Source organism: Aedes albopictus, chromosome 2, assembly GCF_035046485.1.
Source record: "Aedes albopictus strain Foshan chromosome 2, AalbF5, whole genome shotgun sequence".
In the NCBI taxonomy this organism is placed as follows: domain Eukaryota; kingdom Metazoa; phylum Arthropoda; class Insecta; order Diptera; family Culicidae; genus Aedes; species Aedes albopictus.
This window is the reverse complement of record NC_085137.1, coordinates 321,558,555-321,577,052: the sequence shown is the minus strand read 5'-3', so window position 1 is coordinate 321,577,052 and position 18,498 is coordinate 321,558,555. Positions and strand designations below refer to the sequence as shown.

The following is an 18,498-nucleotide window of genomic DNA, read 5'->3' as shown; positions in this document are numbered from 1 at the left end:
CGACTGTAACAAATCGTTTCCCCTGTGAACGGACTGCTGTGATGCTTCATCTCTCACCCAGCAACACACTCGTTCGTTGCTGCTACAGAAACAAGTGTGTATGAAACATGGGATGATACACTTGGATTTTCGTTTCATTTATGAGTCATTGAAATACTTCAACATGCTAAAAACACTATTTAAACCACATTTTTAAATAGTGGTGCACGCCAATAGAATGATAATTATGTTTTATGAAAGAGGATAACAAATTCGACCACTTAAATCCAATTAACCGGCGCCCGTAACCATTGAGAGACTAGCGCGCACCAGTGAGACACTAATGCTCTGACGGGTGAAGCACAAGCAATGCGACCGGGTGGGAGACTACCGAGTGCTACGATGAGTGGAAAAGTTTTTTTTAACGACCGAGTCATTAGAAAAATGTATGAAACACTTGAAGTGACTCATTCAAATGTTGCATGAAAGTGTATCATTGAAACGAAATTGTACGCCCCTGGTCACGATGACCACATGATTATTTGACGGTAAATTGCTGACACGGGTGTAATAAAGCAAACAATGTGATTGTAGTGATTTTTATCACCCAAAGTACTGCAATATATTTAAAAAACTACGTAGAATACAGAGAAAACATATTTTATTTTGCAACTTTATATTTGTCGCTATAACCCCTTTTTTCATTTTAAAATTTGCGCATATATTTGAGAATGGATTTTGCAAAACATTGTTGATTGTTTTCTCTTCAAAAAAACTACAAAAAATTCAGAAAACTATGATTTTTTTAGGAGTATTTCACAATTTTGTAGTTATAAATTAATCTCAATATTTCATTCATTTTATGATTTTTTTTCAAATCAAGTTTGCAGGACACTGTTGGTATTATTCTTGCCAAAGAACTACAAAAAAAAAGAATCAGAATCATACATTGTATGATTTTAAAATTCATTTATTCAAATCAAGTTTGCAGGACATTGTTGATATTATTCTTGATAAAGAACTACAAAAAAAATCAGAAAACTACGAATTTTTCAGGAAAATTACACAATTTAGTTATAACTTTAAATTGATCTCAATATCCTATAGGCAAATCTGACGGAAGCTAACGATCCCTCCGCATCTGGTGACAGGAATGAGAACCCTACGAAAAACGTGACTCCGCCAAAAAGTGCCATGGCGCAGCATAGCCAAAGCGCACTTTTTTCACTTTTTCGTATCGAATTCCGCATCGTAGAGAAAAAAACGAGCACTTTTTGGAAAGAAAATTTAATTCTCTTTCAGATGCGTTTAGATCCGATAGGTACTTACGAACAATTTATATGATTTATTTGAGGAGCTCTTGCTATGCCTCCGGCGGGCGATCTTCCGGATTTTTTGTTAGCTGGCCAATCCGGTATCTGTCGGCGTGGGCATCAAGAATGATGATAATGGAAGCCATTGCAAATGGAAAATAGCAACTCCAGCAAAAAATAAGTGAAATTTGACGACGAAAAATTTACCATTTTGTGTAAACAAACGATTTTCTCCTTATCTAGCGCCTCTACAATTGGGGGTAATCTGAATTAGCCTATACCTTTCATGATTTCAAAATGTTTGCGTATTGATCCAAAATAAGTTGACAGAACATTGTTGATATTGTTCTGGCCAAAGAACTACTTAAAATTCAGAAAACTACGATTTTTTCAGGAAAATTATAAAATTTTGTTACTACTTCATATTGATCTCAGTATCCTATACATTTAATGATTTTATCAATCTATTTCGTAACGAATCAGCACGATTGTGCTGTTGAGCGGTAACAGTTTTGCATATTTCGACAATGATTTTTCATAAGGGCCTAACTGACTTGATCGATTTCTCTTCGTCGACTTTCTGTTTAGCTAATAACTTGATCAAAACAAACCAAATCATTATTATTTTTGTTTCTATAACAACATGTGGTCATCTTCTTTGCATTTCAACCAAAAAATCTTTGGAAAACTCAATACACATTCTGTGATAACACAAAGAGAGGATCGATCAAGAGAACTCAAAAATGTCAGTTAGGCCCAAATGAAAAATCAGTGTCGATTTTTTGTCTGTTTAGACTTTGTTTTATGTGATGTGAACTGTTTCAATAATTCAGATATTATTTACTTATACTTGTATGTGTGTAAACAAACTTTTGTTTACGTTTTCTGTGAAATACACCACAACCAGAAAAACCAAAAGTGAACAAAACCGTAAAACATGAAAAAGTTTTATCTGCCGCATATATTTTTTTTATTTCCGATTCATCTTGAAAAAAGGTAAAAATCGAAAGATAAAGAGTAGTTTTTTCAAATGAGGAAAATAATTGCTGTTTTGTTGGGAATTCCAAGAGTTTTGGAGAGTCAAAGTATGGAGATTTCATTTTTTACGCTCCGTCCCGAAAGGGATTTGGTCGTAGTTCTCGAATAGTGCATATTTCAGTATGATCATCTTAAACACAGATGCTCACTGCATCTACATGAGTGACTTTACTAAACTATTCTACAAATAAATCTTATTTGTTGCTGTTTTTCGCAGTTTTCCCAGATGCAGTACAATTTGGGTAATTTCGAGTGATATTGACAACTTTTCACAGGTACGTAAGGACTGTTCAATTTATAAAACGGATTATTTTACAAGGCTTTAAAAAGAAGACGCGTAGTTCAAATTTAACCACCCTTGCTTCGTTGTTCAGTACGTCACCTTTCATTATAGTAATCATTTTTTAATCGAATAAAAAAAAAAGTTTTATTTTATAGAAAATCGGCCAGGTGTTAAATGAGGTGAATTTTTCGATTGCTGAAAATTGAAAATATATATAAATTTACGGTTCACAAATGGTATATCGTTTTTAATACCAGAAAAGTGTGTGCCATGCTGCAGCAGCATGAGTAATAAACATTCTGGCGAAATTTAAACTCAATTGAAAATTAGGTGTTGAGATATTGAAGTCTCAAGTGAGATTCGATTTTTTTGTATAAAAATCAATTGTTAAGTAAAAAGGGCATGAACATATTAAGGGCATATATGAGCGAATCCAAAGATGGCCGTCACACGGGCTGCCTTTAAAATTCCAGAAGCACGGATCTCGCCATCCAAGCAACAAACAGAGCTGAAAAGGCAATGAGTACCCTTGCTCACTCGTGATAAACATTGAGTAGCATTTTCGTTTTTGAGCATTTTGTGGATGACAAGATCGGTGCTCTCAAAAACGAGAGGCAAAAATGCACTTGGACGCGCTCCCATTTCACCTTAAGTACTCATATTTTTATACATCCAGTCGAAAGTGGGAATAATGTGGATTTAAAGGCAGAAAACTGCTTCTTCATTGCTTTGCTGGTTTGGTTACTGCGCGCCATTACAGACACAGTGATTAAAACAGTTTCGTTCTCTGAAGGTTCTTCCAAATAACTCTGCAACCTAATGCAAATTTTGCATAACAATGATGTTGGAAATAAAAACTTTGTATCCGATTATTATTAAATAAGGTGTACAATAACAAAGGACCAACTTTGTTGAAAATAAATAAAAACAAGATTCGCTAGAGTCAAAAATCTGCATCAATGGAGCAAAAAGTATGATTTTTTTTAATATGATCATCTTTATGGATTAATTTTTTGATGAAAACTGCAATCAATAGTAAATTTTTCTTCTGTTTCATTCAGAGAGCAATATTCTACTACTCTGGATAATTTTTTTGTCGAATCCGTGATGCTATTGCAACACAAGACTAAAATGAACATTTTTCAATAATTTCTATGAAAACAAGGCAACTCACTTAACAAAGCTGGAGAATGCTTGGTGCATTATTACTGACCAACTATTGAGCTTTACCTTAAGTAGAATAGTATAAGATTCCAATACATTAAAAACTTCATGAAAATGTGCATGTTAAGTATGTGGAAAGTTATGTCGAATTTTGAGAAATGGTTTTTTTTTAGATGTTTTACGAAAACCGCTTCAGTTACACAATAACGAACATTTTACTTAATGTTATATTTTTCATACATTTGAGAATAGCTACAGAAAGTTATGCAAAAAACTGATAATGATTTTATTGAAATATAAAAAAGATATCGCACAAGCAAGTTGTCCGTTTTACAAATTGAACAGTCCTTATTACATTGTGCGAACCACTAAAATACGCTTCATCCTCAAGATGATACTAAAGCCTTTCAATGCCCCCATAGATCACCTAAAAACAAAATGTTTATCTTGTTTTGCGATCCACCCAGAAGGGCTGAATGCATTACTGGATTATGGGTGCCATCGCTGACTGGCAACGGAAAATTTCGCGTCCGAAGCGGTCGCAAATAACTCACATTGCCACTTCGGCTGGTATCCTTCCTCTATGATGACTTAACGTTAATCGCAAGCCGCCGCTCCGCTCCGCCACTAAATGGAAGTGGACGGAGATTACAAGTTTTGTATTCGTTGGTGCTGGCTGGGTCCGGCCGGTATCCGGCGACATGTAAATCGATGATGAATAAACAAATATCGTCTTTGTTTGAATTGTCGCTAATACGTGCTTCGATCGAATGATGGTGGGTTAAGTGGCTTCTAAGGCTATGCTTTAATAGGTGAGCTGAATGAATTATGATGGTGTTTAGTGTGAGCATGGGTAGTCAAACGGGTCGCTTCGTTGATAACATGAATTGATTTAATATCTTTGAGATGATCTACTGTTAGAAGTTTTAGACTGTTCCAGATGATATAAATACGTTCACTGATAAAAAAAGATGCTCATTGAAAATTTCAATCGACTTCTTTTACAATAATTTGTGTTCCAAACTTGCATTCGCACGTTAAGATTATTTTTAATTGCCTATGTTTTCTTGTCTTTTGGCCATAATTAAAATCATATTCCAAAATGATTACGTAATGAAGATTTCTTCGGCCTTTTCATTCACAGAGTTTTTCCATGCCCGGCACACAATGTGCGAATGCAAACCGATTAATTGGCGATGAAAGCTCTCTGCTAATAACCGTGGAAGTACACTATGGTGAGTAGCAGGATCTATCCCAGTTAAGGCATTGGGTTAATAAACTAAAGAGGAAGACAAATGGGAACTCTAGTCTACGTTACCGTTCCATTTGTTTCGATTCAATTTCATGGTAATCATACGAGCCAACTTAACCTTCCTAATCCTCGCGGTTGGCTGACGGTTTGGGCAAAAAATTACCCTAATGCACGAGGAGGGTTAAATTGTATTTGATACTGCACCATTGTAATTTCTGAAACAGTCTATAGAATGAGAATCTGAATTTGAAAATTTCTAACAATCATGATGAACTTTCCTATCGTTTCAAGTTCATGTAACCTTCAGATTTTACAGTAGAAATCTCACTTCTTGGGCTATGTTACTTACCATACCGGTCAGACTAAGGCCTGAGTGTCCTCTGATGTACGTACGTGTGTCTCCAGTCCCGCACTCTGTGGAGGATCCACTAGATCAACCCACCTAGCTCGCTGCGCACCACGTCTTTCTATACCGTTCGGATGGCTCTCGAGAACCATTTTACAATCAGATCTTTGCGTTCTATTTACGCGACCGCGTAAATGAAATTTCCATACAATTTTTTATCATCGTCTTATTTTTGCATGACTCGTCGTTCGTCGAGAAATTGTGAGATTTTTGCTTACGCGGTTTTTTGAATGATGCAGCTCGTGGTTCATTCGCCTTCTTCAAGTCCCGTATTTTATCTGCACTCCGCCGTAGATGGTACATAACCTTCCGTTCGAAAATTCCAAGGGCACGTAGAGTCCATGCTTCGTGCTTATAGAGGACTACTGGTCTACTCAGCGTTTTGTAGATAGTTAGCTTCGTGTGACGGTGAACTTTGTTCGATCGTAGAGTTCTGCAGAGTCCAAAGTAAGCTCGATTTCCGGCTACAATGCGTCTCTGAATGTCTCTGCTGATGTCGTTGTCGGCGGTCACCAGTGAGCCCAAGTACACGAATTCTTCAACCGTCTCGATTTCATCACCGTCGATAGAAAATCGGAGTGGCGAGCGTGGTAACTCCTCCCTAGAGCCCTTTGCCATTATTCATCACATGACTAATCTGATTCGTCTAGCTTCATCCTTTAGCATCTGAACGCACATCACTTGATCCATCGTCGCCTTAATTAATAGTATTAGTTTATCTGGGAATCCGTATTCGTGCATAATCTGCCATAGCCGGTCTCGATCGATTGTATCTTATGCTGATTGTTATATGAGCATGAACAAGTGAAGTGTGGGCACTAGACCTGTTCACTTTAATACTTTTTTCTCCGATTCTCCGTGACACATCAAATTATCAATCCACTCCACATGCAAAAACAAGCCTTCAAGCCAAAAATGAGCCAAATTGATGAAGATTTAAAGGTGTATCAAATCAATTTTGTGTTTTTAACCATTTTCTCAGAAATTTACTCCAAAATCCTTAAAATTGCACCGAAAAGGTACCGAAAATACCGTTAGGATATAGTTAGAACAATACTCTACAACTTTGCCGAAGACACTATGGTATTTAAATTGCGTATTTCAAAGTTATTAAACAATTTTCGTTGAAAAACCACGAAAAACACATTTTTTACGATTTTACATATGAAAGTCATGTAATTTTACATTACTTTGCGTGATTAACTTAATTAGCTACTCCTATGGTTACGAACATTTCGTTCATACATTGTTTTTGTGTACACACCAAACGCTTTCAGCAATATTTTGCTGAATGTTGCCGAGCTGAAGGGTTCAGCTAAATTTTTTGTTGAACTTTCGGCAAAGTTTGCTGAATTTCAGCAAAACGTTACTGGTGAGATCAGCAGAGTTTACTGAACAAATCAGCAAAATTTTGCTGAATTTCAGCAAAATGTTTACTGAAACCTTCAGCTCGGCAAAATTCAGCAAAATTTTGCTGAAACCCTCAATCGATTTTTGGTGTGTAAGGAATTCGTTTTCATTGATGTTGATACTAAAAATGGAACAGAGTTGCCAGCACGAATTAAAACAAAGTTACCCATGATTAAGACGTCATGCCATCGTATTCTTGTTGACCAATCCAAACTCCTGTGTGGTAGTGGTTTGTGTTCAGATTTCCCGTGTTAATCCATCTGTAAGAACTTTGTGAACATCTTTTGTTCTCACGTATATGGATAGGCTTGCAGTAGGTTTCGTCAGACTTTATTTTTCGGACAACTCAATGTCATTTGATTTAAGTATCAGAAATGGTGCAGATGATAAGGCTCGAGCCTGCGGATCAGAAGATTTGCAGTTTTCGAGAAAGTTTTTTTTTTTGGCATATAGTCATCTACAAGAATACCAGAGCGTTTAATTATTAAACGCTTACAGTGCCATCTAGCAGCAAAAATCCTAAACCTAATATTTCTGCATACATTTGACCACGTTTTCCCATACAAACTTCAAGCCTGTTGAGCGCCCCCTTAGGCTTGACCGATTTTGCTCAAATTTTGAACGTAGCTTCTGGGAGTCCAAAACAAGGTAAGACTAGATATTTTTTCGAAATTTTTGTTTTGTTGTTGTTTGTGTGGGCCACCCTAATGCTGAGAAAAGTCATGAAAATTTTCATTTCGAAAAGTTCGTGTGCCGACTCGGAATCGAACCCGTCGCCGTCACCCTCAGCATTGTGTTGCTGAATACCTACGTTTTTAGCTGTCGCTATATGCGGGCCCTAAGACCAAGCCCACTCGTGGGCTTAACACTACACACGCAACAGCACGTCGTTAACGATTTTTAATTTCGTTATCCACCCATTTTCACACCGGTCGTTCGTTTCCATGTGAGTAAAATAATGATCGGTCGCCTTTCCGCACCGGTGGTCTCTATTCTATCCGTACCATCGGTTTTTTGCACTTCCGTAAATCATCGCAATATTTTGTTTATTTCTATGGTGTTATTGCAAATCTTATTCAGGGAACGTTCATAAATTACGTCCAACATTTAGGGGAGGGGGGTGGTCTAGGAAAGTGTGACAGTACGTGTCTAAGGTCTAGAAATCCCGAAAAACGTTGGACGTAATAAATGAACCTTCCCTATAATAATCTGTGCTCATATTTTGAAAGAAGGGGTTTTGGATAAGACTGAAAACTGTTAGTAAAATTGAACTCAAATAAATAATTCCCTTGGAGATTTGTACCAGTTTTGGTGCGTTTCAAGATATCATTTTCTCAATAATGTATGATTGTATTTAATCCCGGAATTCATGCAATCTTTTTGAAATTATATGTTTGTTGCTTACTGTATGACTAGTTGGTTGAATTTTTATCTAAAATAATATCCATCTCTTCGATATCCATGTTGCGTTTCTCGCAAGAAATTTATCTGAATTTGAGATTTTGAGCATCTTCTTTAATAATTAGGTTTATTGAATAATTACATCCCTTGCATTTCCAACACATTTATTACGTAGTTGTCTCCTTTACAAATTCGCGTAGGTCAAAATTCTTGAATCCTGGTCTTAGTAGAAGCTGTCTTCTAACAGTCTGCGATAAGTTTGCGCAACCTTTTTTCATAAACGTGTATTTTAACATTAGCTAATTCTATACTCAGTCACAACCTTTTAGTTACAAAGCATCAATCGGAAATCTTAATATATATTGCGATATTTTATATACTGGTATATGAATATTTTGTTGGAAGCAGATTCTATGCGCTTGAAGTAGACTGCATATTTGTGAAATTACATAATGAGCCCACTCTCTTTTCTGGCACTTCATACAACATTTGTTGTATTTTAACATCCAACACTTGCTTTTTCTATAACGAGGAACCTACAATATGGCAGTCCTGCACACCGCCCATTTTAATTGATGAAACTTGGCAGCTCGACTTCAGTTTTTTAGATTTTTATCGGTATGATTAAAGTTTGTTTTTACAAAAAAAAAATAACTAGTGTTTTTATGATATCTGAATTGAGTTAGGTACAGTCAAAACATCTTTGAAAAATCATAACTACTCAAATCTAATCTTATACATACGCAGCCAGTACGCGGAATCGTGTTACGGAATCGTGGAAGTAAAGCAATCGTGTTACTTTTCTTGTCAATATTGATGCTTGTAGCATATCAGGACACATACATCAAAGCGGCCAGGTCTATTGCGTTGTATTTACGCGCAAAGTGTTCTTCGAAATACTTGGAGTACAGAATATTTTCTTTCGGCAAGGTACTTCTCGAATTTACAGGGGAGGAAGAATGCGTATACCAAACGATCCAGATTACATGTTGATGAATATGTTTTAAATATATAAGAATGTGTATAATAGAGCTATGAATAAAAAATGTGTATTATTGGAAGAATCTCCCCTATTGTTGGGTTGTTTTTATAGATCTAAATAATGTCGAACCTCCTATTCTGTATGATCGGTGTTATTCACATGGGGTTGTCGCAGATTTTTTTTCTGCTTTCCCCTATTGTTTCTACAAGGGTGAAGTCACTCATTTCGCATACTTTCTTCCTAATGTCTCGTTTATTCAATTTATATTTTCAAATTTATATTTAATAAACCACCCACTCCTTTGCCTTTTTCGAAATATACACGACAAAACGAAACGCGAGGCACAGCTCTTTCAAAACGGGGGATCTCAGCCCGGAAAGTGGAGAAAGAAAACCTTGTGGTCACTTATTACCGTCAAATGGTATCTTTTCGGGTAAGAAAATACGCACATCTTCTTACCGGAATCTGCGATGGATGACGATAATTTTGGAACTTGTCGAAACGAACTTCGCGAGTTATTTATTTCGACATTTTTCTAAATGTGCGAAACCAAACTTTACTTGCAGCGTAGAAACCCCGGCTCAAGCATGTACGTGTTAAAAAAGCAAAACTCACTGAATCACTATACATTTCAAATATAAGTTTCGAAACGATCGGCCGAATCAAAAACTAAAAGTGCGATTATGAACAATCGTAACTATTTTTAGAGAAAATCAATACATTTTCGATATGCATGATCCTAAAATTGGCGAAGAAGGGAAAACTTTATTCAAAACATACTTAAGCAAAGCTTGTCAATTTAAACCTATTATTTTTCTGCGTTTGTATTGTCACTCTATCACAATTGTATGTCAGACAATTTGTTGTGTTATTCGTGTAACGATCTATTATATTATTTGGTTGAAAATTTCAAAGCAAGTAAAAATAAAAATTTTGAATATTTGATGCAAACTAAAATAAATTTCTACCTATACAAAACAAGAAAATCATTCTCTAGAAACTATATACCGGGCAACAAATCCATACTCATGTTCTTTCATCTCCTCTTTACGCTATCCAGAGAGCTAAACGCGAGAGAGCGCACGAGCCTACGGATAGAGACCGTACTTTGCGTGTCTCTATATTCTAAGCCCTGCTACGAACCGTACGTAAACTTTTCGCTTTCGAGCCCTACATAGCAGCGACCGGTGCGGTTCGTTTCTTTGTTCGGGGCTCTACTTACCGTTAAAACGCTTGATTGAGCCCATGAGTGGGCTTGGTCTAAGGCAGCCATCACCAAAGATGCATGCAGGTGCTATATGTAGGACAGTTTCGAATGTATTCAAACCCCATTACACATGAACAAGTATTTGTCGTAGCAGGTCGACATCAATTTATGATTGCACTGATTCAATTTTGGTTGAGTAAATTTCTTGAAAAAAAGCAAGTGTTTCAAGTTTCCGTCGTTTATTGTTTGACCTATATATTTATCTCGGATCCATACACGTACATATAAGCAACAACTTATTGATAAACTTATGTAAGTCAGAATCCGCTTTCTTGGTTAGGTCAGGGGTACAGACATTCAGACTATCAATGCTTCTACTTATCATTTTCTCCCATTCTTCGTCCATTAACAATTCTCTCGTTAATTTGTTTTTGATTTACTTGCTCCTTTGGATGTAAGCTCGTTTTTCCTTATTCTACTACAAACAGCCCTAATAATCTTGAATGATAGCAACATCAGTATGACTAGTATGACCAAAATGAACACATAAACATCTATGTTGTTCAACTGGATGAAATTAAACCGTTGTCTAGGTGACTTCAGATGTTTTGCACCGTCATGTCGGATCACATAATTAATCCAGAATTTTGCCATATCCATCGGTGGAAGAGGTTGGTCACGCAAGCGCTTGGAGATTACTTGTACCCGTTTCGTGTACCTGTGAGTTAGAGTAAGAATGAGGTCATCATTCGTTGGAGGAACTTCGTATGTATCACTTACTTATCGTTATTCAACACTTCGCTCAATGCTGCTCCGAGAGATTCCTTGTTGAGTTTGGTGAATTTGACGGTGACGCCCCATCCAGCTTGCTCTGCTTGATCCATATTCATTTGCTGATCCGCAAATATCGGGATGCCAATGATAGGCTTCCCGTGATGAATTGATTCGGTACAGCTGAGGAGTCCTCCGTGGGTGATGAAGAGCTTTACATTTGGATGTGCTAGGATGTCATCTTGTGGGAGCCATTTGGAAATCAGATATTTGCTCGGGTCCAAATGCATGCTTTCGTTGTCATATTTCCAGATGATTCTGTGGGGTACCACGGCAAATGAATCCAGAACAGCTTGCAATTTTTCCTTTCCCATCAAAGATGGTTTCAGATTTGATCCCATGGAAAAGTAAATTACTCCATCGCTGGAGTTTTCAATGAATCGGCGAATGTTCTGAAATCGATCAATATATAATTAGCATAAATTTGAATGTTCAATTTTATTGAAATTATTTAAGCATATTTAGGTTCTTTGTTGTATGAGCATTGGTGACCGTACATTTTGCAGTTGCTACTCCGTGATTGACTAAACATATTGGTTTATTTTTTTATTAATACCAATGCACACTGGGCCACGAGCGGGATCTAGCAAGTAAAAACCTCTAGCGTTTTGGGAGTACATTTTTTTGAGTTGGTGTCTTCGGAGACTTGTATTAATTTTACCTGTACTTTTATGTGGTTAAGAAAATTAGTTGGTAAATTTGCCGCATAGGTGGCGCTGCGATACTAACTTTTTTGTCTTACGTCCTAGAGGTTTCCCGTCTTCTGCAAAGTTGTAGAGCGTGCAAAAATAAGTTTAGTCGTCGAAGACACCAAAGTTGTGTGACTTCAAATAACAAAGTTATATTAAAAATAGTAAAATTTATGTGAAAATCACATTTTCATGACTATTTTGAATGTTTATCGCAAATTTATCAATTTTAACACTTCACACGTGTTAATCAAAGTAGCCTGTGTCTGATAATACCAACTTTACAATTTTTCGGGACGTTTAAAATGTTTTTTGGGCAAAATAGTAAAAATTACTATGATTTTTACTAGCAGTTTTTTTCAAAAAGCTGCAAATTTCGGCTAAATTTAATGCTTGCATCAAAATATACCACTCAAGATCTATTAAATCTGAAAGTTTGCCGGAGGTATAATTTGATGTTTTTGAAATATTTTGTTTTAAAATATTGATGTTTTTATACCTTAATTATTTTGAAAGAGATGCAATTCTTTATTCCGGAGTTGTCCTGTCATTAGATCCTCACGGATCACTTTTAAATAAAAAGTTTTATGTTTACCCAACGCCTTAATTACTTGAAATTGACGTTTTGAGTTCAATTGTCTTGTGCATCAGTGTATTGAATCGACAATGCACATATATGTATTGGTCTATTGAAAGAAAAAAAAAAATATAATGCTTTTTGATCCTGTGTGAGCGACTAACGTTAGTGCAAAGTTCCGGTATACCAATCCGTGAAATCAATAATGATTTTCAGTTAACTCAACGTACATATGTTTAGATGGATATTGATGAAATTATGAAAAAAAACTTAGCTCGTCAATGCCGTATCATTAATTGGCACTGTGACTTAGTAAGTAAAGCACTTGTATAAGAGTCGTGAATTCAAATCTCATCTTGAACTGAAGTTTTTTTTTATAATATAACCAATAATTTATTCATTTTTACGTATGTACGTTGAGTTAACTGAAAATCATTATTGACCACACGGATTGGTATTACGAAACTTAGCACTTGCGTGAGTCGCTCACACAGGGCCAAAAACCATTATAATTTCTTTCTTTCAATAGACCAATAAATATATGAGCACTGTTGATTTAACAAATTGATGCACAAAACAATTGAACACAAAACGTTAATTTTGAGTAATCAGGGCGTTGGGTAAACATAAAACTCTTAATTGAAAAGTGATCCGTGAGTATCTACTGGCAGGACAACTCCGGAATATCCCGAGATGAACTAGCCTAGGGTTAAAAATCTCGTTAATACAGACAAAAAAAAACTCCGGAATATTATATTTAAAAACAAGATATCTCAAAAACACCAAATTATACCTCCGGCAAACTTTCAGATTTAATAGATCTTGAGTGGTATATTTTGATGCAAGCATCAAATTTAGCCAAAATTTGCAGATTTTTGAAAAGACTGCTAGTAAAAATCATAGTAATTTTTACTATTTTGCCCAAAAAAAACATTTTAAAGGTCCCGAAAAATTGTAAATTTGCTATCATCAGACACAGGCTACTTTGATTAACACATGTGAAGTGTTAAAATTGATAAATTTGCGATAAACATTCAAAATAGTCATGAAAACGTGATTTCCACGTAAATTTTATTATTTTTAATATAACTTTGTTATTTGAAGTCACACAACTTTGGTGTCTTCGACGACTTAACTTAATTTTGCACGCTCTACAACTTTGCAGAAGACGGGAAACCTCTAGGACGTAAGACAAAAAAGTTAGTATCGCAGCGCCACCTATGCGGCAAATTTACCAACTAATTTTCTTAACCACATAAAAGTACAGGTAAAATTAATACAAGTCTCCGAAGACACCAACTCAAAAAAATGTATTCCCAAAACGCTAGAGGTTTTTACTTGCTAGATCCCGCTCGTGGCCCAGTGTGCAATGAGTTGATTATGAGAGATAGAAACATACGTTTTGTTTTGCTTTGAAATAAGCATTCAATTTCCATTTGGTTCATAACTGAAATATGTTGGATTACACATGGTAAATATGGACATTTCCCGTAGAAACATCAAATTAGTAACGATTTGATGAAAAAAATGCTTTACACACCTCTGGTAACTGGTTGACTTTGCGCTTCACATGGAAACCACCAATTTCGATCATATTGGGAACGTATGGTCGGGGATAGCTCAAGCTAAAGTGATTGTTCACCAACACCAATGAAACGGCATCCTTTCTCAGTTCGCTCAGTGATCGAGTGGCATTCGGGAATGCTGCTCTGAAAATTTCCTCCTGGGCTGGATACAAGTGATGTGTGATCAAATAATTATCCAAGATGGTAAACAGCACGTTTGTCAGTCGTTGCCAAAAATCCATCGGGTTGGAGAACCCTATGTGCACGTGTGGAACATATGACAATGGCTGCGGATTTCCTACCAGCGTGTTGATCCACTCGAGAGTTCCGTGCGTGGTCATGCCGACAACGGGGCACTTGAAATGTTCCGCAAACCCGAGAAGTGCATCGTCCAGGAAGATTTCCAAGATAATCAAGTCGAACTTTTGGTCGGATCGAAGAAGCTCTTTGACTTCAGGTGATGTCAGTGTGGTGTTGGAGAAAAAGTTGACCACGTTGTATAAGTTTATGATTTTGCTAAACGCAGAGCTATCAGCCTCTTTGTAGAATTGTTCCATTACATCTGAAATATTTTAAGTTAATTATTAAATAACTTACTTTTTAAATAAAATCATAAAATTTATCAATCCCATAATTGTTTATGCACATAGAGCTGAAAATATTTTTAAGAAGCACTCACGATCAAAGAACACATGATCCGTCTGAACTTTCACATGATGGTAATTTGCGGGTGATTCCGCCAGCTGGAATGGGCTCACGTCAGTGACGTCATGTCCATCGAGCGCTAGTTCTTTCATGAGTGCAGAACCAAGGAGCCAATGTGACTTGGATGGCGTTGGGAAAACTCCCAGAATACGCGCGGTCTCCGCATAGTTCAAACCGCAAATCGTCCAGAACGCAAACACAAAATACGTAAGAACAATCATCTCGCTACGACTACCGGCTTCAGTCCGCACTAGATGAAGTTACTATTTCGACTGTGGCGAGCAAGTTTGATCTCTTCGATCGATAGACCGACACGATTTATCTAGTTGCCGAAATCTGGTTTTTGACATCAACAAACTAAATTTGGATTTTCATACTCATTAGCTACCATATAAGGAGTGTTAACTGATAAGGGAAGACGGGGTAAGATCATCACTTAGTCGAGATGAATCGGGGTATGGAAGAAAACGTGATACACTGGAACCTCTTTTTAAGTCGTGGGCTGGAGGTACATAAATATAAAATATGCATAAATTAAAACAGGGCATAAAAAGGAGTTTTGTGCATGAATAAAGTGATTTAGGGCCAGAATTGTTAACGTTAATCAACAATTAACGCCGTTATCGTATTTTTTCCGCAGCAGTTGTAAGTCCACTCTCCTGAGTCAATTGGTTCAGCTGAAAATCTGAAATAGGCTCCACCGATGTCTTATAGGTTACAGGAGTTACCGGATAACGTTGATACACATTTCAAGACTCAAGAAAATTCAAATGTACCACAACCGAAACTCAAAATGGAAGATGAAACCTCGGAAACTTCACAAACTGTAGTAATGGCTCCCACTGAGCAGATGCTGGAAATCAGTCTATCGGACCCGTTTTACCCCAGCTCTCTTCCCCAGAGAGAGCTCTTTCATCTTTTAGAAAAATATCCTGGCAAAACAAATGATTTATTTAATTTGTGTTTGTGTAGAAACTTCCGTAGTATTGAATGGAGTTGGTTTGGTTCACTGCACGGCCTTAAAAATTGAAATAACATCAAATAGCTCCACTATATTCTATTTCTTTAAATTTTCACATGCATCTCTGCCCGAAATGGAACGCAATCGAAAAAAGCAGGACCAACCTTATGTCAAATTGCTGATACTATGGATGTTTAAACGCAAATGCTAGTTAAATATATCATTTATTTTGCACGCCAGAGCCAGTCGGGAATAGATGAGGATTTTCTCAAAAACGTGTGTGCGAGAGAGAGCGGGGTAAAACGGGCTCAATACACTGATTTCCAACATCGTGCGACGAATGACATCCTCCTTATCTGAAACTATAGAGATTTTTGCAGTTTGTGTCAAAAATTCGTTCGAATTCAACCACTCCGGGCAGAGATATTCAATTTAATCGCGTTTTATACCTTTTTTCCCACGCACTGTGCAATGTGTCGCTTAAAGAGTTGCCATATCCTAATATTGTGTAAGCTAATGGAACACGGAAGCAATTGTTCTGATCAAAACGAATGTAGGGGTATTAGGGGCAGGGATGGCATGTCACGCAGAAACTGTGCCCATTTACGCTCATCTTTCACTGAACCTCTCAGTTTCATTTTTCCTACAAAAGAGAAAGAGAAAAAACGCACAATGAAATGTACATAATTTCTCTCGCGCAGAGTTTTTGTGCGGGTGATTAGAGTGCTGCGTGAGAGCAATGAGAGCCCGCAGATCATAATCCGAGTGCGCAATTTCTGCGCGCACGCAGAAAAAAACAGAACTCAGTGCACACGCAGTGTGTTCAAAGGGGTCAGTGTTGTTTGAGCATTTGGTGAACCGAAAGCATGCCAGTGAGTCCAAAACCCGCTAAGGGGTATCAAATCCTGTGATATCAGAGACAAGCAGACGTCTTCAGCTGGTCAAGAACTTACAGTTGATGGATATTTTGGTTCCAAATTCCATCAATAGGCTTTGCTAGTGAGCTACCAGTTTTAATTTTTCAAATATATCAGGAAAATTTGCAAAAAATTGCAACGAAATTTCAATCTCATATATCTCATGATCCTGATTACTTAGAGAGTTGGTGTCTTCGGCAAAGTTGTTCGGCTGGCCAAGGAGTAACCGATAATAAAACTCAAGATTCAAAATTCCACCGCTAGGCGGTGCTAGTGAGTTAGCAAATTTTGTTTTTCATATATATCAGGAAAATTTGCAAAAAAAAATGCAACTAGCGCCGCCTAGCTGCAGAAACTTGAACCAAACGGTAATTATTCTGAAAACCCTTGATCTACCAAACAATTTTGCCGAAGACACCATCTTTCTAAAGAATCAGAATGCTGAGATATGTTAAATGTAAAATTTGTACGCTCTCTTGCGCCGCCTAGCGGTGAAATCATGAATCATACGGCCCATATTCTGAAAGCCCTTGACCAGCTGAACTACTTTGCCGAAGAAACCAACTCTCTAAGTAATCAGGATCCTGAGATATATGGGATGGAAATTTTGTCAGTGTTGCATCTGCTTGTCTAAGATATCACAGACAAATAGATATGTGACACTAACGAAATTTCAATCTCATATATCTCATGATCCTGATTACTTAAAGAGTTGGTGTCTTCGGCAAAGTTGTTTGGCTGGTCAAGGACTAACCGATAATAAGGCTTGAGATTCAAAATTCCACCGCTAGGCGGCGCTAGAGAGCAAACAAATTTTAAATTTCGCATATCTCAGCATCCTGATTTTGTAGAAAGATGGTGTCTTCGGCAATATTGTTTGGTAGATCAAGGGCTTTCAGAATAATTACCGTTTGGTTCAAGTTTCTGCAGCTAGGCGGCGCTAGTTGCAATTTTTTGCAAATTTTCCTGATATATATGAAAAACAAAACTTGTTAACTCACTAGCACCGCCTAGCGGTGGAATTTTGAATCTTATGTTTTATTATCGGTTAGTCCTTGACCAGCCAAACAACTTTTCCGAAGACACCAACTATCTAAGTAATCAGGATCATGAGATATATGAGATTGAAATTTCGTTAGTGTCACATGATGTGACTCACATCTATTTGTCTGTGATTTATGTGACATCTTAGACAAGCAGATGCATTTGCTACTAGACGGCGTAATAGTACTTTCATACTCCCTGTGGTACACACAGTATTGCACTGGAAGCACGACTGAGTGCGCACTCAACGATTTTTTGTGTGCACATTTTCTGTGCGCACAAAATGTGCACGCAGAAACTGAAAAACATGTTTGTTCTATCATTTGTTTGAGCACTCATTTTGAGTGTGCCGCTGATGGATGCCAGAGAGCAGGGAATGAAATTATCAGCAAATTGAGACGAAAATTGACGTTTTCCGAGCAACCGAACAATTCAACGATTCTTTTTCCAGCGAGAAATGTTTATCGTTCGCTGCTGTTGTCCACGACCAAAGATAGCCGAAAACTGAAAATTGCTCTTGCCATTTTCGTTATCCAACTTTATCACCTTGCCGGTTATCGCGATAATTATCAGAAGGCAAATAACAAAAATTGTGCCGCCAATGGGATTCTAACCTAGACCCTCCACAAAAATGTTTCCTAGCGTGCACCATAACCACGCGACCACACAAGCTGCTCGAAAGGAGGAAGAAATTTGATTCATAAAAGCTACTTGTGGTGGCGACGGCCAGACGTAAAGGCGAACAAAGCACAGAGAACAAACCAGTCGGCTTTT

General features: G+C 37.2%; 1 protein-coding gene across 1 annotated transcript; it reads right to left on the bottom strand.

Moving 5' to 3' along the window:
* Positions 1 to 10,695: 10,695 nt before the first annotated feature.
* Positions 10,696 to 15,696, bottom strand: LOC109403088 (UDP-glycosyltransferase UGT5-like). Its single transcript, XM_019675828.3, has 4 exons — positions 14,777 to 15,696; positions 14,073 to 14,659; positions 11,216 to 11,658; positions 10,696 to 11,153 (listed from the first exon to the last, which is right to left on the bottom strand). Exons 1-4 carry the CDS (start codon positions 15,021 to 15,023, stop codon positions 10,856 to 10,858), a joined length of 1,575 nt encoding a protein of 524 aa, XP_019531373.3. The 5' UTR covers positions 15,024 to 15,696; the 3' UTR covers positions 10,696 to 10,855.
* Between the last annotated feature and the right edge of the window lie 2,802 nt (positions 15,697 to 18,498).